The sequence below is a fragment of the Triticum aestivum genome, chromosome 5B (genome assembly GCF_018294505.1).
Source record: "Triticum aestivum cultivar Chinese Spring chromosome 5B, IWGSC CS RefSeq v2.1, whole genome shotgun sequence".
NCBI lineage: Eukaryota > Viridiplantae > Streptophyta > Magnoliopsida > Poales > Poaceae > Triticum > Triticum aestivum.
The window spans coordinates 270,368,203-270,393,819 of NC_057807.1; the positions used below are offsets into that span (position 1 = coordinate 270,368,203).

General features: G+C 42.2%; 1 protein-coding gene and 1 long non-coding RNA gene across 5 annotated transcripts; both read right to left on the reverse strand.

Moving 5' to 3' along the window:
• Positions 1-292: 292 nt before the first annotated feature.
• On the reverse strand, positions 293-6,489 carry LOC123111316 (uncharacterized). Of its 4 annotated transcripts, none has more exons than XR_006454366.1 (12): positions 5,810-6,488; positions 5,486-5,739; positions 4,656-4,711; positions 4,419-4,455; positions 3,362-3,420; positions 2,499-2,552; positions 1,886-2,059; positions 1,750-1,778; positions 1,255-1,322; positions 1,095-1,160; positions 908-980; positions 293-529 (listed from the first exon to the last, which is right to left on the reverse strand). It is a non-coding gene; the product is annotated as an uncharacterized lncRNA (long non-coding RNA). The 4 variants fall into 4 exon arrangements; XR_006454368.1 differs by having other exon boundaries at positions 4,419-4,450; positions 5,810-6,487; XR_006454367.1 differs by lacking the exon at positions 2,499-2,552 and having other exon boundaries at positions 5,810-6,489.
• A 12,410-nt stretch (positions 6,490-18,899) lies between these two features.
• On the reverse strand, positions 18,900-25,152 carry LOC123111318 (uncharacterized). The gene is made up of 4 exons (XM_044532081.1): positions 24,788-25,152; positions 19,771-20,859; positions 19,533-19,676; positions 18,900-19,450 (listed from the first exon to the last, which is right to left on the reverse strand). The coding sequence occupies exons 1-4, from the start codon at positions 24,878-24,880 to the stop codon at positions 19,115-19,117; spliced, it is 1,662 nt and encodes a 553-aa protein (XP_044388016.1). The 5' UTR covers positions 24,881-25,152; the 3' UTR covers positions 18,900-19,114.
• Positions 25,153-25,617: the final 465 nt, after the last annotated feature.

Consider the following 25,617-nt stretch of genomic DNA (forward strand, 5'->3'; position numbering starts at 1 on the left):
GAGGAACACAAGAGGGGCCGAGAAGCAAAGAAGGCGGCGAGGGTCCGAGCTCGTGAGGGTTGGGAGTCGCCGGATGCTACCATGCCCCCCTTTCTAGCTCCCGCTGCACCGACGGAATCAGGAAATAGCGCACATCTTAATCAGGAAAGGCAGACGGAAATGAAGCCAACAGAAGCTGAATAAAGTAACAGAAGGAAGTGTGGCTTGCCGCACCCGGCAGCACACCGCTGCCGGGTATAGTCATATCCAACCCAACAAGCATTGCAAATATAAAAAATAGCAGATAAACCAATTATCACAGTAACTTCAACTTCCATCATGGACAGTCTATATATAAACCAATTATCTTATACACGAAAAGGAATTGCGTCTACATATCTAAATTAAGCTCAATGCTTTCAACACATGCATGGATACAACCATGACGCAAGACCCTGAGGTTCTTGTAACTGGCCCTAGCCTTCTCCCCGACTGCCTCCTGAACCGAGCAAAGGAAGCAAGCAAACGAACCAAGTGATGCAGCATTGAACTACATAAGAAGAGCAAGTCAAGAGAGGAAATCCAAACCAGTTCACTGCACAACATCAGTAATTAAGGCACCAATCTCATAGATCTTGTTTATGAATGCAAATTTCCTAATGTCCCAGGTTGGCACCTAATTTGTTACCACATACCAACATGAACCTTGAGCCAGAGCCTAAGACACTAACCTAAGATCTCTTGAATAATTCCAGGAAATAGACATTGCAGGTTTTAGATAATGCTAAATTGCACGGAGAATAGTTCAGGATCACATCTTATTTCTTATTGATGTTGCTCAAAATAAAATTCACCTTTCATACTTAAATAGGCGTGTCCTTAAACTAAGAGAGCAGAGGAAGGCACGGAACTACACCATCAATCTTACCGGGTGGAGACCAATGTAGCTGTTTACGGCGGATGCACTCCACACTTTTAGGGCTGATACTCGACATGCGGTCCTGCGCATTGATTATAATGTGAAATTTAGACATGATTCATATATATTGTTTTCTAACGAATATTGCCAACAAACTCTGATGATAATTATAAGTCGCCACAACGGAAGATGCTACCTCTTGTCTTGGTCCTCCCACAAAGGCATGGTTCACTGCACATAATCTTAACCTCTGGGCCTCTACCTGAATAACCAAACCAATTGTCATGGAAAGCATGAAATTACCTATACAACTCAGAGGCAACGTTGTTTACTACGCAATGTATATATGTCTATACCTTCAACATCAGTGAGATAGATTGGGTTGTCGATCGTCGATCCTGTCAATGTGCTTACCACCTAAACCCTGGTAAAAGTTAAATTCAAACCAAGAGTATTGATGTTAGCATGGACCCGGCATGGTTTGTCATAATATAAATACCAAGATATCACATTAGCAAGCAAAACAGGAGGGTGTGGTATAATTGAATGCATAGACGATTGCTATATCTTTTGTATAATTGAATGTATATATGGTTGGTACATTTTCTATATCCACGCGTGTATCAATCAGCAGGAAATTAATACTGGCAATCTATTCCAAACCGGGCAGTCTTTATCTACTGCTCGCACATCTCAGAGTCAGCTATCCATGTTCAATCAGATAGAAAATTAGCAAGGGGGAGGAAGAGAAAGAGAGACGACAGATAGAGGAAGAGTGGGAGGGTGAGGAGATAGGTGCAAGAACAAATAAAAATGTATAGTGGCCGAATCTGCGAGCCACACCATCCTACCCTTCTTCTTTCCATGGTTCTTTCCTGTCCTGGATACACAGGGTAAAAGAAAGCAGGTCAAGCGATATTTGAGCAAGAGAAATATGGAGAGGCGTGAGGGGAGTTCCATCAGGAGGGAGAGGGATGGGGTTTGTACCTTGACTATGTTGAGTTTGCCGTAACTGCACCTCCAGATCCAGGCAAGGTACTTTGTAATTTAGAAACAGAGAGAAGGGTATCTTCTTGACTTCTTGTATCCATATCCTCTGCCTCTGTCTTGTAACTGGACCGAATCCAACACAGCACAAACCAGCCTGATAGTATTTATTGCCTGTATATAGAAACAACAGTATAATTTTGAGAAAAATGAATCAGTTCAGAGGAGGAAAACAAATAGCTGACATATGTGATAATTTTTCAATGCTTAAAATATCAGGAATCTAAACATCTATAAGATAGCAGCAACCCAATGAAAATCATCATGGATATAAAAAAACCTGAGACAAACATACAACAACTCATTCATGTAATAAGGATTTAAAAGCAAGGATCAGCTCACTTTAACAATGACATGGGTTTATAGCAAGGTAGATTATGTATTCTTTTTAAATGCTCACCGGCGCAAAGAGAAATCAGAGTAATCGCTAGAAATCACCACTCTAATATATCAAGTTTATATTAGAAGCACTCTAACATAGCAGTTGGTCCAGGCAACAACAAAGTAGATAGTTCTCATGGAAGCTGCTTTAGCAATTATATGCAACAGATACCTGAAATGAAAAACCACATACGGCATGCTCTATTTCTCGCCCTTGGCTTACCTCCTTCGAAACAACAAATAGATATGCAATATCCATAGAAAAAAAACGAAGTTATGTCAGAAAATAACTGACGTATCTCTACTGGCATGAGATAATATGGATTGAAAATCAAGGAAAGGTAGTGAGCATAAAAACACAAGGAATTATCAATATCGAAGCAATACACTAACTGGTAGGATAGTGATGCACATGAAAAACTGGTATAGTGGTGATACCAAGATTAACCAATAGAACTTAGTAATTTTACCGGCTGGAAAAAGCATTCATTCATTAGGAATAGTATATGAGGCAATTATGCAAGGCAGAGCAGTATTCGCATAATTAAATGGCATCACAGTTATCATAACCTCAAAATGCAGGAAGGTTTGTACCAAAATAAAGATCGAGGCAAGCTTGAACCATATAGAAACTTTTTAAATTTAAGTAACTACCATATTTAACTATGTGTGTTAAATTAGAGAATGAATGTTTCTGATTATCCTACCGCCTTGTTGGGTACAAAAGTCCATCTAAAAAACCAAACAGGGGGCTGCAAGTAAAGATGGTTTCAAACACAGGAGACCAAAAATGGAACTACTAATGATGTTAAAAATAACACCCCTCCCGCCACAAACTCCCATTACTAATATTTTTAACACAAGGGATTTTCTTAGGCCAGTTGGCAGCATGGTCCTCCCTCGGTTAATATACAGAATTACAACCATACTCCATGATATCTTTCCTGGAGAAATATCAAATTATATATGCCACTTCGCAACAGAACATAAATTCTACTAACAAATTCATGGAAAAGATGAGCTACAATTAAATACCTTTTGTGGCAATCGGCACTGGCTCGCCTCGACTCGCTGCGCAAAAACAGTAGCAACACCTGTAGTACACCGACAAAAGGCAAGCATGTCAATCGCATGACACAAGTGAAAAAACACAAAAGGCTCATTAGCTGGTCAGAGTGATTGCTAAACCATGAAACATGAAGTCATATGAAATCAATCAAATTTGCAATGCAAACAACTGATGATTAAACGCAAGACAGTTGGATAAACCATGAAAGAAGCCACATGCCCTGAGAATGCTCCATTTTGTTCCACACTCTAACAATGCGATGCTGTTAGATACTGGGCGGTGCCGAACCTTCGGCCTTACCCTGATAGCCTCGATCTATTTTAAAAGATTGGGCAAAGGAGAAGGAGGATAACTATGTAAGCATGTAATTGTAACTAGAACTCCTATAGAAATCAATATGCACTAACCATGGCATGGTGCTATTGCTAACCAAGGTAGATTACCATCTTAGCATAACCTCTATCTGGATAAAAATAGAAACCTAGAACATATCTTCCTGAAACCATCTAAACTGGCGAGCGGAATTGACTCAAAGTACTCTGTTTGAAAATTTGTTTGTAGAGTCAAAACATCTTGCTATGTTTAGCTAGCTTCAATGGTATACAAAATTAAGTTAACCATGTTACAACAGAAGCAAAGAGCAGTGTCTTAAATTAGATAAAAACCCACTTACAGACTATATATTAGTCATCAACACGCTTTAAAAAATCAAGAGGGCACACTAATACTCTAGTTATCAATGTATAGAAATACAACATGTGTCTACAGTCAATTTGTAACTTTCTACCTCAACCAGTCTCACTACATAAGCAGATATCCTCTAAGCAAGTCAAAGCATGTTATCCAAGCCAAGGCGATAAAACTAAATAGTTTCTAGATAAGTCGCAATCGGCAGTTGGAACTGAAGCCTCATAGTGTCTAGTAGAAGCGACCTAGAGCATCCTTCATGTAAATGGTGTCTATGACTAAAAGATCTTTATGGTAAAACAAGGATTAAGAGTAAGCCAGCGGGACAGTTATTACCTTGTTGGTCGGTGTTGCGGCACGTCACACCCCTGCGCTATGCAAAACAACAAACCTAATAAGCAGCAGCATTAAAGATGGAGAGAAGTAACAATGTTGAGAAAAAGGTGAACAAAAAACAACCTCTTCCAATGCACAACAATGAAGAACGGCAGGTAATAAAGGAAGGCAAGGGAAGGCCATATACATGCCAAGCAAATGCCAATAATAATATATGAAATATCCATCTATCTATACCTTCAAATGGTGTACGGTCATTTACGGGCTTATGAAATCAGCAAACTTCAAATAATCTGCATAGAAAGAAGATAGATAAATTAAATCTGAACTTGAACATGGGTTTAATTCATAGAAGCAAGAAATGATAGTGTAATATATGACACATGATTATCATGGATCAAAAGAGAGTAGTTAGTACTATATAGTATTCTACTTTGGAATTTATGAGTGAACACACTGCAAAAAGAAAATCACGTATTAAGGGAGAGAAGCCTAAGACCAAATCTAAGGAAAGATATTGAAGGGATCACATTCATGGAGGCTTCTCTATAGGGAACACTGAAAAATGCAATGGCACAGGCATACATATACAAAAGTTTTGCCAGTGAAAATTTTCTGGCATGATAACTAAATACATGACATCTCAACTCAAAAAGCAAAACTAACCTACAACTTTAAATGTTAAACCTCTAAATAAAAAAGAACCGCATACTGCCAGCATGATAAATTCACAGTTTCCTCCAAAGAAGGTTTGTTCTACATCAAGACATTAGGACAATAAACACCCATTAGGACCACCAATAAACAGGTGAAATGATCATACTTTCCATAGGATTCAAATTTTACAAAGAATCTCCTCATACCATAGTAAATCACAAGTCTTCCTTTGGTAAATCTAAAAAACATACAAATAGTCAAAAATCTATGAGCTACTAAAGAAATTCACATAACAAAAAAATTAAATCTAAAAAACATACATAGTGTCATAGTGTGATTGGTGCATGAAACCTGAACCCAATATAATTAAGATAGCATATGTTCCTAGCTGAATTATTTTAGAGGTCTACCTCTTTTGCCTCAAAACAAAGTATCCAAATTCAGTCCCCAATTCCATGAAATAGGTTCAGATGGTGTCGAGTTTCAACTTTGACTTGCTGGTCCTGATAAATGTAAAAGTAAGACATGATTTGTCATAGATGAAAATGAACCAACTATGCACTATATATTGCACGCAGGAATATAAAACGAAGAGTGGCCCTTGTCCTGGCGCTTGTTGGGGCCGAAGAATCGCATCTCAGGTTCTATTGCATCTCCTCCAAGACTGCAGCAGAGAGGAGCTTCATGAAGAGAGCAACACAAGCAGCATCGCATCGAGAAGGGGAGGAGGGCACCTTGACGGGGTCGGAGCAGACGAGCTGCCCGGCCGCACGAGAACGGCAGTAGCCGCTGCCACCTCCTCTTCTCCTAGCGCGCGAGCAACTGGGGAGGGCGCGGATCCAGATGAACCGCGGCAGCCGTGGTGGATCTGGCCGCCGCCTGGCCTGCTCCCCGTCCCCATCCGTCCATCCATGTGGGTGGGTGAGGGGCGGGGCTAGGGTTTTGGGCGGTGTTACCTCGTCCGTCCATCTGAGGAGGGAGGGAGGGAGGTCACCAGTGGTGGTGAGATCTGCCTCTCCTCTCCTCTCAACTCCGGGTGACGTCCGGCGCAAGTTGGAGGAAGGGGTCGCCTGGGTTGGGGGCGACGGCGTCGGAGGCGAGGACATGAGGAGGAGAAGGGGAGGCTAGGGCGTGGAGGGTGGTCGACGTCCACGGGAGGAGAGGAGGCAGGGTGGCGGCGTGGGGGACGGGAGGAAGAGAGAGGTTTGTTGCTGCTGCTCCCCTCCGCCGCCGCTGTGTGCTCCCCGTCCTCCCTCCGCTGCCGCTCATCGTTGTTGGGCGCCATGCTGGTCAGCGGCGACTTGCCACGTTGGCAGGGCATGGCACCATGACCCTCCAGGACAGGACTCCATGCCATGATCATGACGCCCCTGCCCAAGGCGCCATGCCCCTTGCGTCAACAAAACAGAGCATCCCCTGTTTTCCCCTTCATAAACCCTCACTTTTCCCCTTTCTTCACTCCGGCCGTACCACTCAAGGCCCTCCCTAATGCCCACAAAATTTCATGGATCGGAGCTTCAAATCGGTGATTTATCCTTCCCTTCGACACCTCAAGGTATTCTCCATCATCCCTCCTCTTTTTGTTGGTTGAAATCTCCACATTGTGGGGATTTGGGGAAACACTAGGTCATCCAATTTTGCTATTTTTGTTGATGCATTTTGGTGTTTATGATTCTAGATGGCGAGGATCGTCCATGTGCATCATGTGGACTTTGTCTCATTTGAGAAGGGAGATGCGGAGTATGGTGACCCGAAGAAGAACCCGGTAGTGATGGTGTTTCCCACAAGTCCTAGCCTTGAGGAGGTTTTGATTGAGCTTCGAAGAAGGTTGAATTGGATGGAAGAAAGCGATGGAGTAGACTTAATCGAAAGGTATAATGTTGGGTATGGGAAACATATTCGTTGGAAGATAATGCCTCTTGACTCCGAGTTTCATTGGGAAGCATATAAAGAGAGTGTGTTGGCCTCACAAGATAAATCATTTGAGTTATTTGCCACAAAGGTTGTTCATGCTCCGTTACACATTGATTTGAATCGTTGTGCATCTTCATATGATGTTATAAGCCCGGTTCGAGATTCAACACATGTCACTCCGGATGTGCATGACACAACAATGAGCCAACCTCCAATGACCCAATGTTTGAGCCCCGTCGGGAATGACCAGGTTGATAATGAAGACTTGCACATGGATGATGGTGAGTTTGAGGGTGATGAATCGGAGGCTTATCTTCGTGATCATTATGTTGGTGATGTTGAGGCAAACCGCATGGAAGAGGACATGGACCATGAGATTCCATACAATAGGTCCTATGCATGGGACTCGGAGGATGAAGGCCCGGATGAAGAAATAGATGATGTTCGATTGACGGCTAAAGAAGCCAATGCTTTCAAGAAGGTAATAGGCCGTAGTCACAAGACATCATTGTTTTATGATCTAAGCCTAGCCGATAAGGCGATTGTTGATGGTGGCACAAGTAAAATTCTAGCACGAAGGTTAACTTCAAAGCGAGATACCAAAGCAAGTGTGTATGGTGTTACTGAAGGAACAATCTTTGAAAGCTTGGCAGAACTTCAAATATGGGCCAAGGACTACGCGGTTAAGTTTCATCAGCCATTCTTTGTGGAGAAGTCAAACTCCAAAGTGAGTTATGTGGTCAAATGTGAGGAACACAAGAATCATTGCCCTTGGGTTATCCGTGCAAGATGTGTCTGCTACGTCTTGAGCTTGTGTTGGTTTTTCTTGAAGAGGAAAGGGTGATGCAGCAAAGTAGCCTAAGTATTTCCCTCCATTTTCTAGAACCAAGGTATCAATCCAGTAGGAGGCTCCTCAAAAGTCCCACGCACCTACACAAACAAATAAGAACCTCGCAACCAATGCAATAAAGGGGTTGTCAATCCCTTCACGGCCACTTGCGAAAGTGAGATCTGATAGAGATAATATGATAAGATGAATATATTTTTGGTATTTTATGATATAGATTGGAAAAGTAAAGATGCAAATAAAAGTAGATAGTAAAATTATATGATAAAAGATAGACCCGGGGGGCATAGGTTTCACTAGTGGCTTCTCTCAAGATAGCATAAGTATTACGGTGGGTGAACAAATTACTGTCGAGCAATTGATAGAAAAGCGAATAATTATGAGATTATCTAGGCATGATCATGTATATAGGCATCACGTCCGTAACAAGTAGACCGACTCCTGCCTGCATCTACTACTATTACTCCACACATCAACTGCTATCCAGCATGCATCTAGAGTATTAAGTTCATAAAGAACAGAGTAGCGCATTAAGAAAGATGACATGATGTAGAGGGATAAACTCATGCAATATGATATAAAACCCATCTTTTTATCCTCGATGGCAACAATACAATACGTGCCTTCCTGCCCCTGCTGTCACTAGGAAAGGACACCGCAAGATTGAAATCAAAGCTAAGAACTTCTCCCATTGCAAGAAAGATCAATCTAGTAGGCCAAACCAAACTGATAATTCGAAGAGACTTACAAAGATAACTTAATCACACATAAAAGAATTCAGTGGAGATTCAAATATTTCTCATAGATAAACTTGATCATAAACCCACAATTCATCGGATCTCGACAAACACATCGCAAAAAAAGTTACATCGAATAGATCTCCAAGAAGATCGAGGAGAACTTTGTATTGAGATTCAAAGAGAGAGAAGAAGCCATCTAGCTAATAACTATGGACCTGAAGGTCTGTGGTAAACTACTCACAACTCATCGGAAGGGCCTTGGAGATGGTGTAGAGGCCCTCCGTGGTCGATTCCCCCTCCGGCGGAGCGCCGGCGCTCGCGGATACAGAAGGTTACGGCGGTGGAAATAGTTTTTCGTGGTGCTCCTCAATGGTTTCAGGGTACGTGGGTATATATAGGAGGAAGAAGTAGGTCGGTGGACACTCAAGGGTCCCACGAGGGTGGGGCGCGCCCACCTGTAGGGGGCGCGTCGGGCACCCTCGTGGCCGCCTCCTCTGTTGCTTGACGTCCACTCCAAGTCCCCTGGATCACGTTTGTTCCAAAAAGATCGCTCCCGAAGGTTTTATTCCGTTTGGACTCCATTTGATATTCCTTTTCTTCGAAACACTGAAATAGGCAAAAAAACAGCAATTTGGGTTGGGCCTCCGGTTAGTACGTTAGTCCCAAAAATGATATGAAAGTGTAAAGTAAAGCCCATAAACATCCAAAACGGGTAATATAATAGCATGGAACAATAAAAAATTATAGATACGTTGGAGACGTATCAAGCATCCCCAAGCTTAATTCATGCTCGTCCTCGAGTAGGTAAATGATAAAAACAGAATTTTTGATGTGGAATGCTACCTAGCATAATTCTCAATGTAATTTTCTTTATTGTGGCATGAATGTTCATATCCAAATGATTTAAAATAAAAGTTCATATTGACATAAGAAATAGTAATACTTCAAGCATACTAACTAAGCAATCATGTCTTCTCAAAATAACATGGCTAAAGAAAGTTCATCCCTACAAAATTATATAGTTTGGCTATGTTTCATTTTCATCACACAAAATACTCCCATCAAGAACAACCCCGGTTTTAGCCAATCAATTGGTTCATACTTTTTAACGCGCTTCAGCCTTTTTCAACTCTCACGCAATACATGAGCGTGAGCCATGGATATAGCACTATGGATGGAATAGAATATGATGATGGAGGTTGTGTAGAGAAGACAAAAAAAGAGAAAGTCTCACATTGACGAGGATAATCAACGGGCTATGGAGATGCCCATCAATTGATGTCAACATGAGGAGTAGGGATTGCCATGCAACGGATGCACTAGAGCTATAAATGTATGAAAGCTCAACAAAAGAAACTAAGTGGGCGTGCATCCAACTTGCTTGCTCACGAAGACCTAGGCCATTCTGAGGAAGCCCATTGTAGGAATATATAAGCCAAGTTCTATAATGAAAAATTCCCACTAGTATATGAAAGTGACAACATATGAGACTCTCTATATGAAGAACATGGTGCTACTTTGAAGCACAAGTGTGGAAAAGGATAGTAACATTGCCCCCCCTCTTTTTTTGGGGGGGGGCTTTCTTTTTGGCCTTTCTCTTCTTCTTTTTTTCTTTTGGGGGGGGGGGCAATGCTCTAATAATGATGATCATCACACTTCTATTTATTTACAACTCATGAATTACAACTCAAAACTAGAACAAGATATGACTCTATATGAATGCCTCCGGCGGTGTACCGGGATGGGTAATGAATCAAGAGTGAAATGTATGAAAATTATGCATGATGGCTTTGCCACAAATACGATGTTAACTACATGATCATGCCAGGCAGTATGACAATGATGATGCGTGTCATGATGATGAACGGAACGGTGGAAAGTTGCATGGCAATATATCTCGGAATGGCTATAGAAATGCCATAATAGGTAGGTATGGTGGCTGTTTTGAGGAAGATATAAGAAGGTTTATGTGTGATAGAGCGTATCGTATCACGGGGTTTGGATGCACCGACGAAGTTTGCACCAACTCTTAAGGTGAGAAAGAGCAATGCATGGTACCGAAGCGGCTAGCAATGATGAAAGGGTGAGAGTGCGTATAATCCATGGAATCAACATTAGTCATAAAGAACTCATATGCTTATTGCAAAAATTTATTAGCCCTCGAAGCAAAGTACTACTACGCATGCTCCTAGGGGGAGGTTGGTAGGAGTTAACCATCTCGTGCCCCCGACCTCCACTCAAGGGAAGGCAATCAAAAGAGCACTACATGCAATAAATTTGTTACAGAACTTTTATCATGCGTGCATGCTACGGGACTTGCCAACTTCGACACAAGTATTCTTTAAATTCACAATCACCCAACTAGCATGACTCTAATATCACCGCCTCGCTATCTCAAAACAATTATCAAGTATCAAATTGACCATAACATCCAATTCACTTCTTGTGATAGTTTTTATTATACCCAACTTGGATGCCCATAATTTTAGGACCAATTTTATAACCATAGCTAACCATGCTGTTCTAAAAGATTCTCAAAATAATATAAGTGAAGCATGATAGATCAACAATTTCTTTAAAATTAAGCCATCGCCGTGCTCTAAAAGATATAACTAAAGTACTAGAGCAAAAACTATCTAGCTCAAAAGATATAAGTGAAGCACATAGAGTGTTCTAATAAAATCTAATCAAGTGGGATTCTCCCAAAAGGTGTGTACAGCAAGGATGCTTGTGGTAATCTAAAAAGCAAAGACTAATATCATACAAGACGCTCCAAGCAAAACACATATCATGTGGCGAATAAAAATATAGCTCCAAGTAAAGTTACCGATAGACGAAGACGAAAGAGGGGATGCATTTCGGGGCATCCCCAAGATTAGGCTTTTGGTTATCCTTGAATATCTTGGGGTGTCATGGGCATCCCCAATCTTAGGCTCTTTCCGCTCCTTATTCCATAGTCCATCAAATCTTTATCCAAAACTTGAAAACTTCACAACACAAAACTCAACAGGAAATCTCATAAGCTCCGTTAGTGTAAGAAAAAAAAACACCACATAAGGTACTGTAATGAACTCATTATTTATTTATATTGGTGTTAAACCTACTTTATTCCAACTTCTCTATGATTCATACCCTACATATTAGCCATAGATGCATCAAAATAAGCAAACAACACACGAAAAACAGAATCTTTCAAAAACAGAACAGTCTGTAGCAATATGTAACTCTCGAATACTTATGGAACTCGAAAAATCCTACCAAAATAGGAAGTCCTGGGAAATTTGTCTATTGATCTACAGCAAAAAAATCAACACAAAAGCACGTTTCTCTGAATTACTAAAATTATTTTCGTGCATGCAAAGTTTATGTTTTTCAGTAGAATCAAATTAACTATCACCATAGGTTATCCTATAGGTTCTACTTGGCACAAACACTAATTAAAACATGAAAACACATCTAAACAGAAGGTAGATGAAAAATTTATTACTAAATAGAAGCAAAAACAAAAAAACAAAAATAAAATTGGGTTGCCTCCCAACTAGCACTATTGTTTAACGCCCCAAGCTAGGCATAAAAGCGAGGATAGATCTAAGTAGTGCCATCTTGGGCACTCAATTCATAAGTAGCTCGCATGATAGATTCATAAGGTAATTTAACTTTATTTCTTGAAAAGTGCTCCATGTCTTTCCTTAATGGAAATTGGAATCTAATATTCTCTTCCTTCATATCAATAATTGCACCAATCGTTCTAAGGAAAGGTCTACCAAAAATAATAGGGCAAGAAAGACTGCAATCTATATCAAGAACGATAAAATGTACGGGCACATAATTCCTATTTGCAACAATAAGAACATCATTGATCCTTCCCATAGGCTTCTTAATGGTGGAATCCGCAAGGTGCAAATTTAAAGAGCAATCATCAAGATCATGGAAACCTAGAATATCACATAAAGTTTTCGGAATCGTGGAAACACTAGCACCCAAATCACACAAAGCATAACAATCATGATCTTTAATTTTAATCTTTATAGTAGGTTCCCACTCATCATAAAGTTTTCTAGGTATAGAAACTTCCAAGTTAAGTTTTTCATCATAAGATTGCATCAAGGCATCAACAATATGTTTGGTAAAAGCTTTATTTTGACTATAAGCATGAGGAGAATTCAACATGTATTGCAACAAGGAAATACAATCTACTAAAGAATAATTATCATAATTAAATTCTTGAAATCCAAGATAGTGGGTTCAATGCTATTTAAAGTCTTGACCTCTTCAATCCCACTTTTACCAAATTTAGCATCAAGATCTAAAAACTCTGAATCATTGGGACGCCTTTTAACTAAAGTTGAGTCATCTCCAGTCCCATCATTATTAAGATTCATATTGTAAAACAAAGATTTAATAGGGAACACATCAATAACTTTTAGATCTTCATCATTATTTTCACGGAAACTAGAAGAACACGCTTTTACAAAGCAATCTTTCTTAGCACGCAACCTAGCGGTTTTTTCTTTGCACTCATCAATGGAAATTCTCATAGCTTTGAGAGACTCATTGATATCATGCTTAGGAGGAGTAGATCTAAGTTTCAAAGAATCAACATCAAGCGAAAGTCTATCAACGTTCTAGCCAAATCATCAAATTTAAGCAATTTTTCTTCAAGCAAGTCATTAAAATTCTTTTGAGAGATCATAAATTATTTAACATTATTCTCAAAATCAGAGGGCATCTTATTATAATTACCATAAGAATTATTGTTGGAATTTCCATAATTATTAGAGGAATTACTAGGGAACGGTCTAGGATTAAAGTATCTATAAGCATTGTTACCAAAATTATTCCTACCAACAAAATTCACATACATAGATTCATTATTATTCTCAATCAAAGTAGACAAAGGCATATCATTGGGATCGATAGGAGCATTCTTAGTAGCAAACAATTTTATAAGTTCATCCATCTTTCCACTCAAAACATTAATTTCTTCTATAGCATGCACTTGTTTACAAGTAGATCTTTCGGTGTGCCATTGAGAATAATTAGCCATAATGTTATCAAGGATTTTAGTAGCTTCTCCTAGGGTGATTTCCATAAACGTGCCTCCCATGGCCGAATCTAAAAGATTTGTAGAAGCAAAATTCAATCTGGCATAAAAAATTTGTATGATCATCCATAAATTCAAACCATGAGTAGGGAAATTGCGAATCATCAATTTCATTCTTTCCCAAGATTGGGCAACATGCTCATGATCAAGTTCTTTAAAATTCATAATATCGTTCCTAAGAGAGATGATCTTAGCAGGAGGAAAATACTTAGAGATAAAAGCATCTTTGCACTTATTCCATGAATCAATACTATTCTTAGGCAAAGACGAAAACCAAACTTTAGCATGGTCTCTAAGTGAAAACGGGAATAACTTCAATTTAACAATATCATTATGCGTATCTTTCTTCTTTTGCATCTCACACAAATCAACAAAGTTGTTTAGATGGGTAGCGGCATCTTCACTAGGAAGGCCGGAGAATTGATCTTTCATAACAAGATTCAGCAAAGCAGCTTTGATTTCACAAGACTCAACATCATTAAGAGGAGAAATCGGAGTACTAAGGAAATCATTATTATTGGTATTGGAAAAGTCACACAATTTGGTATTATCTTGTACCATCGCGACAAGCAATCCAACACACAAGCAAACAAAAAGGCAAGCGAGAGAGAGAGGATATTGGGAAAGAGAGGGCAAATAAAACGACAAGGGTGAAGTAGGGGAGAGGAAAACGAGAGGCAAATGGCAAATAATGTAATGCGAGGGAGATGAGTTTGTGATGGGTACTTGGTATGTCTTGACTTGAGCGAAGACCTCCCCGGCAATGGCGCCAGAAATCCTTCTTGCTACGTCTTGAGCTTGCTTTGGTTTTCCTTGAAGAGGAAAGGGTGATGCGGCAAAGTAGCCTAAGTATTTCCCTCAGTTTTTGAGAACCAAGGTATCAATCCAGTAGGAGGCTCCTCAAAAGTCCCACGCACCTACACAAACAAATAAGAACATCGCAACCAATGCAATAAAGGGGTTATCAATCCCTTCACGGCCACTTGCGAAAGTGAGATCTGATAGAGATAATATGATAAGATAAATATATTTTTGGTATTTTATGATATAGATTGGAAAAGTAAAGATGCAAATAAAAGTAGATGGTAAACTTATATGATAAAAGATAGACCCGGGGGCCATAGGTTTCACTAGTGGTTTCTCTCAAGATAGCATAAGTATTACGGTGGGTGCACAAATTACTGTCGAGCAATTGATAGAAAAGCGAATAATTATGAGATTATCTAGGCATGATCATGTATATAGGCATTACGTCCGTGATAAGTAGACCGACTCTTGCCTGCATCTACTACTATTACTCCACACATCAACCGCTATCCAGCATGCATCTAGAGTATTGAGTTCATAAAGAACAGAGTAACGCATTAATAAAAATGACATGATGTAGAGAGATAAACTCATGCAATATGATAAAAACCCCATCTTTTTATCCTCGATGGCAACAATACAATACGTGCCTTCCTGCCCCTGCTGTCACTGAGAAAGGACACCGCAAGATTGAAACCAAAGCTAAGCACTTCTCCCATTGCAAGAAAGATCAATCTAGTAGGCCAAACCAAACTGATAATTCGAAGAGACTTGCAAAGATAACTTAATCACACATAAAAGAATTCAGAGGAGATTTAAATATTTCTCATAGATAAACTTGATCATAAACTCACAATTCATCGGATCTCGACAAACACACCGCAAAAAAAGTTAGATCGAATAGATCTCCAAGAAGATCGAGGAGAACTTTGTATTGAGATTCAAAGAGAGAGAAGAAGCCATCTAGCTAATAACTATGGACCCGAAGGTCTGTGGTAAACTACTCACAACTCATCGGAAGGGCCTTGGAGATGATGTAGAGGCCCTCCGTGGTCGATTCCCCCTCCGGCGGAGCACCGGCGAAGGCTCCAAATGAGATCTCGCGGATACAGAAGGTTACGGTGGTGGAAATAGTTTTTCGTGGTGCTCCTCGATGGTTTCAGGGTACGTGGGTATATATAGGAGGAAGAAGTAGGTCGGTGGACGCTCGAGGGGCCCACGAGGGTGGGGGGCGCGCCCAACTGTAGGGGGCGCGCCGGGCACCCTCGTGGCCACCTCCTCTGTTGCTTGACGTCCACTCCAAGTCCCCTGGATCACGTTTGTTCCGAAAAGATTGCTCCCGAAGGTTTCGTTTCGTTTGGACTCCATTTGATATTCCTTTTCTTCGAAACACTGAAATAGGCAAAAAAAACAGCAATTCGGGCTGGGCCTCCGGTTAGTAGGTTAGTCCCAAAAATGATGTAAAAGTGTAAAGTAAAGCCCATAAACATCCAAAACGGGTAATATAATAGCATGGAACAATAAAAAATTATAGATATGTTGGAGACGTATCAGTGTCAAAGGCAGGCCACAATGAAAGATTACAAGTTCCTGTTTCACCATCGATGTAGTGGCAAGGATATTGATGATGATGATGTAAAGGATGATCGCCGTCAATTGACCTCCAAATTCATTGCATGTCGATTTTCAGCCTCCATAAAGATACTCCCGACATATCCCATTCGGGCTTTAATGGAGATGGTGAAGGAGGTTTTTGGGTACGAGGTGAAGTATGGGAAGGCATGGAAGGCCAAGCAAGCTGCCTTTGAGATATTGTATGGTGGTTGGGAAGAATCATACAACCGCCTCGCGATGGTGTTGAAAGCGATGGCAGCAGAAAATCCTGGCATGTACTATATGGCGGATCCAGATGGCGTGAGAACAAGGATATACAACGATGCAATCGTTCGAATATTTGGACGTGCATTCTGGACTTTTGAGCCATGCGTTAGGGCCTTCAAGCATTGTAGGCCGGTTATGTCCGTGGATGGCACATTTCTGACTGGACGGTTCAAGGGCACATTGTTGGTCGTCGTTGCTAATGATGGTGGTGACAAATTGGTTCCATTGGCGTTCGCTTTGGTGTCGGCGGAGAACAATGACAGCTGGGAGTGGTTTCTTACTCTAGTGAGGACCAAGGTAATTGGACCTCAAAGAGAGGTTTGCATCATCTTGGACCGCCACCCATGGATACTCAATGCAGTGGAGATTGACATTCCAGGACATCCTCGCATGCACCATAGGTGGTGCATGAGGCATTTTGTGTCTAACTTTTACCGAGCATGTGGAGACAAGGAATTGTCTGACCTTCTTCATGATTATTGTCTCGCATTCACCACTAGACATTTTGAGAAATTGTGGGACGAAGTGTATGCCAAAGCAAACAATGGTGGCAAAGATTTCCTAAATAGGAATCTTGCCGATAAAGGAAAGTGGGCACAGGCTTTTGACAACGATGGAGTGAGATACGGTGACATGACAAACAACGTGGCTGAATATTTCAACATGGTGCTAAAGGGTGTCCGTGCATTGCCGATGACAGCAATAGTAGAGTATACATTCCAGAAGTTGAATGTCTATTTTCAAAAGTATAGTGAAGAAACATCCAACTTGATGTCCGGAAAAAACAAGACCAAAAAGATGTACAAGTATCCACCAAAGGTCAACGATTGGATGGAATACCAAGTAAGGAAGGCGGATTCACACCGGCGGACTTCCCTTGTACCCCTGGCTCCCTCCCTATGAATCCAACCATAATATCACGCCATCCATCAGATTCTGTGCTAAAACAAATAGGCTCTCCTTTGATGGGAAGTCCAGTGATCAGAGAAACATCCTGCAAAGTGACCGTCATCTCCCCAGCATAGAAGTGAAAAGTATGTGTCTCAGGGCGCCATCGGTCAACGAGTGATGTGATCGCACACGGGTTCATCTTCCGCATCGAACGAGACACGAGTGAGATGAAAGGGAGAAGCCCCATCTTCCGAATATACTCCGTGTATCGCTCGTCATACTCCATCTTGTCATGAACCGAACCGGACCTCAGGTGAAGCTGGTCAAAAACCCTTCCTTCATCTGCCATGAACCGTCCACGATGCAATTGATCATACGATGGATGGATAAAAGAACCCATCCTGCAAATTACAAATGTATATGGTAAGCCCCGTTTTCATTTGCAAATATCCGCACTAGTGCAAAAACATACATACATGTGCAAAATTTCTACACTGATTCTTCTTCCATACACCATATATGTGCATATAAATTTCTACAATATCATACACCATATATTTGCACTAATTCTTCCATACACCATATATGTGCGTACATATCCTAACCAAATTCATAGCACTTTCATAAAAATCCTATATTATACATATTCTAAGCCATACATATCCTAAATCACACTAATCCCCACATTATCACACAAAAATCCACTATCCATTTAACAAAAGGATGAACTAGGGTTTCACCCAAATCAATCAAATGCAAAGATTTCAACCAATAGAAAGAGGGGAAAGGGAGGGGAATACCTTGAGGATTCGAAGGGCAACCGGATCCACCAATCTTCGGCTCAGATCCGCAGCTCTTGAGTGGGGAGAGGGAGGGGCGATTTGAGGGGCGCCATGGCTGGGAAAGAACAGAGGGAGGAGAGAAAGAAAGAACAAAAACCAGAGGGGCTCGGGCGGCGATGTGGTGAAGGGGTATGGCGCCCCAGGCCGGGGCGTCGTGCTTTAGCCCATGGCGCCCTGGGCCGAGGCATCATGGGCCCAAGGCCATTCCGACGTGTCAGTCAGCGCCAACCCCATGGCGCCTTTGACCGGGGCGTTATGTTATCTAGCATGGCGCTCGGGGCGCGGGCGTCATGTGGGTAGGACCATTTTACGAAATATTTTCAAAAGAGGCCCATTTTGTGCTGAACTTTGGCCAAAGGGCCAGTTTTGTCATTTTTCCTTTCGGGGTACAGACTGCGCGCACTGCCGATGTCTACACAGCATTTCCCTTGCCTTCTCTTATAAATTTACCTACGGGGAGGGGAAGACGGATTTGTGTGGCAGGATTTTTGAAGGACTTTCTGAAGATGTTACGGGCAGGTATTAGGAACTAATGAACTGGGGGCAAATTTGAATGGATCCATGGTTAATATGTGTGGAGACAGTTATTCATGTAAATTTGAACCGGTGTCTTTGTGTTTCGACTTTTTGTCGTTCATTTATCAAGTTTCAGCAGCTGAAACTTAACAAAGTTACAGAAAACAAGTCAAAACAGGTCTTATTTGAAAGCCCTCGTCACAAAAAGCATGCATATGAACACGAAACAAGTCAAAGATACAAATATGGAAGATTTCAATCGAAAGCACACACAAAAAAAAATGATGTAGGTGCCCCCCAGCACCTGCATACCACCTTGACGGTGTTGAACATTATAAGCACCATGAAATCAATCATCTCAACGGCTAGCTGCGTCCGTCCTTTGGATAATCAAGCAACAGTAAGGAACAAGATATCACATAATCATTGGGCCCTGGCATACAGCTACAAGCCCTACAAACGGAAGGGCTACCGGCACAGCAGACCTTTACCAAAAGTCATTCCAAAACTATTTCAAGATGCGGCGAACTGATCCCGTCTGCCAGGTCTCTGAGCACCTCCGATCTCTCACACTCGTGCCACTCCCGGCGCCGCCGGACTATCTCCAGGCCGACGAGCTCCCAATCTTCGTCCTCCATGACATGCCCATCCAGCAGGTGGGCGCGCTCCAGCATCGGCGATGCCTGGATGATCTGCTTCACAAAGCCTGTCTGCCACGCCGCCCCGTCGAAGCCAATGACCACGAGTTCTTTCAGGTGATGGTGATGCGGATGGTGTTCCACCTGCACATCTAGTGATCCTGCGGTACTCGCCTTCTCTGAGTTGTTGTCAAACTGCATTCAGGTTTTAGAGTTTCAGGAACCTCTTAGAAACAAAAAAGGTACCGTGCTTGACAAAATCGTAGGATGAACGTACATGAACATGGAGCGACTCCAAGGCAGGCGCGGCAGCAACTAGGCAGAGAATCCAGATTGTATCCCAGTTCATTGGCACGTTTGCAATGAATAGTTTATTGAGATGATTGAGCCGGACAGGAATGGCGGTTGGTTCGATCCACATCTGCATATATGAAGTGATAATTTTGCACTGTCTTATGTAGCGATGCGACGTTATGACCAATAAAAAAAGGATCATTTCAGGAAAAGCTACTCACCTGACGCCCTCTTAACTGCAGAACAAGGTACTCTAGAGATGGCGGTGCCCCTCTAAAGAATTTGCTTAGTTGATATGTCCTGTTGCTACGAGAGGAATCATCCTTGCCATTATCTCCAGTTTGCAAGAAGTTCAGACTCACATGCCTAAGTCGAGGCACATCGCCGTAGCGTATTATAGTTGGCTGACCACGACAAGCAAATGTTTCAAGATAAGGCACCGAAGCCAGATGGACACTCACAGTGTTGTAGTTGTCCAATTGCAGACTCTTTAACTGTGACTTAGGAATAACGATATTAAAAGCAGGTTGGCGACAGCCAGAATCTTTCAGCCTCAAATCCACCAGCTGCGCGCAGTTTTCCAGAATATCAAGAACATGTAGCATGCGTAAACTTTCTTTGCACAGAGTAAGTGATGTGAGGCTCTGAAACGTCAAGGGGTTGGGTGCAAAACGATGATAACAATTGGATAGCACAAGCCGTTTCAGTCGCACATTCTTGCATCCATCCAACAGCCGGAAGTCATAGCGCCAGGAAGAGTTGTCAATGACAAGCTCCAATTCTTCAACGCCCCATCTGCCAATCGCTTCCGTGATCCATTGATCAGTGAAATCGCTCCTCCCACAGGCTTGAAGCCTCAGCTTCTGGATAGAACGTTGCTGAACATTGTCGGGAGCCAGAAGGAATGCATTCACCCGTTTAACATAGCGTCGCATGGCCCAACGCTCATAACGTTGCAGGATGGGTGTTAGCAGACAGACTTTCCACCTCCAGTCTTTGAAGGAATATAACCAGTCTCTAGAAGCATAACTGCCGTCCAACTTCAGTGCATTCTTCTCTGCCTCATACCTTGCCTTAGCCTCCACCACAACTTGCTTCAGTCTGTGGTACCGTGGAGGGAGAATGTCATCAACCGTAAGGTCAAAACCTGTGTGCGAGTGTGTATAGAGATCCTGCCATTGCTTCGAAAGGATAGTGGTGGCTGTCGCTGTCCGTGCATCTAGCTTGTCAATGATCAAGATTAATATCTCGTTAAGTAAGCTGCTGATCTTGTCCTCACGGCAACTGTTGTGCTCCTCGCCCTGACGCATCTAGTTTTGTTTTGGTGAGAAATAAATGAAATAGCAATCAGGGAATTCCAAATAACTTAAGCAGATAACTGGACAACTTGACTTAAAAGTAAGCATTAAAACATTCCTAGTAAATTTCAGTGCATGAACAAGCAAAGCACATGAAAGAGTGGCTCCACCTAAACAACCTAAATCCTCCAAGAGAAGTCCTGCGCGAGAGGATGTGCTCCCAGCCTATCCATGGTGTCCCGTCTTTTTGGACTGAGCGACTCTGACTGCGAATCAAGGGTGCACGCTGCCTCCCGTGCAGGCCTCAAAAGCCTCATTATAACCCGGAAACACTCGGTTGGAGGGCCCACCAAGGCCCATTCCCCACCATGCCTATCCTCACATACGCCGCCTCGCCCCCTCCATCGCCTCTCTCTCTCCCCAACGCCTCCCTCCCAAGTGAGCCGCTGCCGCTGCCGCCACCTCCATTCCTGACTGCCGCCGCCCTCCACCAACGCAGCTCCGTCTCGCGACCCTCCTTCGCCTCCCAGCACCGCCTTGTCGTTCCGCCATTGTGCATGGCCCCGCAGCTAACCCTAAACGCGACAGTTCCCTGGGCGACGGCTCCATGGACGCAGGCACAGCATCCCATGCCTCCGGCAGGCTCCTCTGTCGCCTCGGGTGACACGTTGGAGGAACGATATTGGGCTTGAGAAGTGAGCAAGGAACCTGACATAACATTCCTATGGTTCCTCTGTCCCGGTCTTGCACCACTCTCATATCCATCAATCAATTTCATAGATAGTTACTATGGTTGTTTCTTCCTCCATTCACTAAAGCAAATGGAGCCTTTCCCTCCTCGAGTCAGCAAGCCAACTCGAGTGTTTTACCCTCGTGTCACTAGCGCAACACGAGCCATTCAAAAAAAAAGTCTTGGAACTGAAGAGAAATCCATCTCTATACAAACTCTTTATGAGCCTCCTCCTCCTCCGTTTCCAAGCTCGGGCGCCCAAAGCTACTCCTCCCCGTCTCAAGCAGGCAAGCGAGTTGCCCAGGGTATGCTTCTCTCCACCTTGGTCGTGTATATTGATGATTGGAACATGGTCGTGGGTGTGTAAGATTTTGGTACGGAGAAATCAATTTTGTTTTAGGGATCTAGGAGCAGAGTCTGTTTGTACAATTAGGACCTGCCGGTTGCTTTCTAGGATTAGGTAGCTTCGTTCAGATCTTTGATCCTGTTTGGGGGGACAGGAACTTCCCAATTTGCAACAAATGCTCTGGAAGAAGCATTTTTCTACTTTGAGTAGTCATCATATTGTCTTACTCTTACACATGAGAATTAGTGAGAGGAAGGTTCCTTGAATGTAATTTGTCTCAACGCAATTAGTAGGCAAGCAGCTCCTGCTACATGAGTTCCGTACTCCAGTCTAAATATGCTCTCAGTAAAAGGTAGGCACCCAGATCAACTTTTGATTTGTATTTTTGTATCCCCAGTTCTACACTCTGTAATTTTTATTACGTTTCAAAAATTAGGCATGCCAGTCAAGGTTCCCTTATTATGTATGCTTTTTGTGTGTTATTTTTCCAAACACACGCTTAACAACTGTCACCTCGGTGTTATTGATTACGAAGCATTTTTGTGATCCTCTAATTGTTACCTACTGCCATTTGTGCCAGCATTCATATACTAGCCTACATAAATAGAAATGGATGAGCATCCACATTGTTCTGCATATGCATGTTTTTGCAGGGAGGCAGAAGGTATTTTCCTTTGTTCTGCTATGTTTGAACGTAGAATTCTGAAAACTAATCATTTCATTGTATTTACATTGGTGACATGCAATTGGTGTTTTACTACATTCCGAAAATGTAATTGCATGACACATAATTTTAGTCATCTGTAAAATGTTTTGGAAATATTACGGTAGGAGTGCTACTGGAATATTTCTATACATACATGGACTGCATATGTGAAAATGAATTTCCATTCCCATGTTTCCTACCTCTATGGATGCTTAGAATGATTAGGCACCAGCATGTTGGACAGGATTGTAATGCCCAGTTTTCTTTTTAAAAAAACTCATAGCCCTTTCATTGTGATTGTTAAGAATGTAAGCAAAAGAAAGAATGCATGTGTTCATTCTATGCACTTGGTAATTTGCTGCTATTTTCAAATTGTTTCTGTGTCTATTTTTTGCGAAGCAATCTTGAGCATTGGAAGATTTGAGGTCTTATGTACAAAAAACAAAACTTATAGTGGATCTGTTTATTATTTCCAGTCTAGATTAGGCTAAGCATTATGAGTGATATGCTGTTTTCATCCTTCTGTTGTCAAGAATTGATGTGGGTAAGCTATACTTTTCTCTCTGCAGCCAACTTGCTGCAGTTAGTGAAGAACAAGAGAGATTAAGGAAGGACTATGCTGTACGGCTATGTTGACAAGATAAAAATTTATGGATGGAGTACTGGAGTTGTGTAGAAACTTTAGGAGAGGAGGACAGCCAGCCAGCGTAAGTGCGTACATTACTTTTGTATTTTTGATGGGCTGATGCGCATGCATTATTTGTGCTTCACTCAAATGAGCCAATTAATTCACTAAATTTTCCGTGTGATTTGCAGCTCCTTGTCTAGAATCAACAGAATCCAGTACAAACTTCAATTAACTGGAATTAATGTGTCGATCTGGTGTCCAAGGAGTGCACATGCTGACCTCAGGCTGGAGAATGTTCATGTAGGCAAAAATATTATGTCATCCTACGCTGTACTTTTCTGGAACATGCATATGAAAGGAATCTCTAAATACAAATGCAGATATTCCTCTCTGCCGCCTTTTGCAGTTGTAACTTCTGATAAATGCTTTCTAAACAGGTTAGGTGAATTTCTTTTTTTTTTTTTGAACAAAGAAGGGTTTCCCCCTTCCGATTTCCATTAAGGGAAACCAAGCCCGAAATAGTCAGACGCGATACATCAAAGTATTCGATAAAACTAGGTGAATTTCTCTGCAACGAGCAGCTCGACAAAAGTTCCGGTCAGGCTTTATGTTTACTTGCTTCTTTGTCTTCTGCTGCAGCTGCACTGGTTGACACTCACGGCATCGACCCATTTGACCGAGAGGAGCTGCTGCAATGTATCGTCGGAGCCATCGTATGGGCCATAGTCATCGTTGTAATTCTGAATGCATAGATCCTCATGTTTGAGAGGTGGAAGCATGAGACTATAACATTCATCTTCTGAACTTTTTACCCAATCAAATCATGTGTTTTGCATTTTTGATTGTATCATCAATAGTTTCCTGCCTTAAAGGATGGTCACAGTCTCCGAACAAGTTTTAGGGGTTGATCATGTCACAATTGTTGTTGTGTGGTTCACCCAGGAATTCGATGTTAACATGTAATTGTGCATGCCTGATTAGACTTTATCCATGACTGCAGGAATTGGGCCTCTGTTGGTGCTGGCTAATTGCACATGGCCGAACCAGCCAAATCTGCAGATACATGGCATGGCCAAACCAGGCAAGACAACCATCGATCCAGTCTCAGCCCAGTAGAGGCAGCTCACCAAGGCGCGCATCTGGGACTAGTAATGACAGGACCAGACGCAGCAAATTTAAGAGCATATATGTTCCCTCAGTCCCATAATATAAGTGTCAAAAATGCTCTTATATTATGAGACTGAGGGAGTACATTGGTACTCCATTCAGCTGCAAAACTCCCTCCGATCCAAATTAATTGACGGTCACAATGTTCTACTAAAGGAGCGTCAATTAATCTGGATCGGAGGGAGTAGCAGAATACACACCAGACTGCATTGTCTCTGTCTACAGCACTAGTATTGCTCAACAAACACGGAGCAATCCAGAAGTAAACAGTTATCTGGCACCATTTGGCCGTGAGTTGCGCGTAGATTATTGTAACGATGAAAAATATTCAACAGAAATCACAGGGATGGGTGCCGTACTTACCCGTTTCCGGGCTGGGTAGGCGGCGGCGGTGGTGCGGAGATCGGAGGCCTTCCTGAGCCGGCGGTGGCGTGGAGGATCTGCACCCGTGTCCATCGGGTCCGAGGCGCGATGGCGGCCGACCGGCCGGGGAATGGACGGCGGCGGTGGATTCGCAGGGAGGCTATGGAGGTACGGGGCTGGTTTAGGATGGTGGATTTGGACTGGAGAACCCGATGCGGCCGAGCGCCGACTACTCGGGGCCGCGCCCTCACCGCCGCGACGGACGTGGGTTCGTTTTGGCCAGCTCAGATCAGTTTCTTTTGTTCCATGCCTGCGCCTAGGGCACGTGCCCGGGCTTCACGACGGCGCGTATGACGGCACGAGATTTTTTTTTTTTTGGAGACCATCGGCACGAGAGCTTGACGAAGGCCTCCTATTCAGCGTGCTGGGCCCATTCGTGGCGCTGGAAGTGGGAAGCCACTTGTTTGTTTGTTGGTTTTTTTTTTGCTTTTTTCTGTTTTAAGTTTTTTCATATTTAGAAACAATTAAGGATTTCAAAAAAGTTGGGCATTGTGAAAGAAATCATCGTGAATTAAAACAAGTGCAAGATTTCAAAAAAAATCGTGAAATGATAAATGCTCAGGGATTCAAAAAATGTTCATCTATTCAAAAATGTTCATGAATTCCTCAACAATGATCACAATATTCAAGAAATGTTCGGGAACTTAGAAATTGTTCCCAAATTTTGCAAAATGTTCACAAAATTAAAAGAATGTTCGCTTTCAAAAAGAATTCATGAACTCGAAACAATATTCGTCAAAAACAAAAAATATTCCTAAATTTCGAAAATT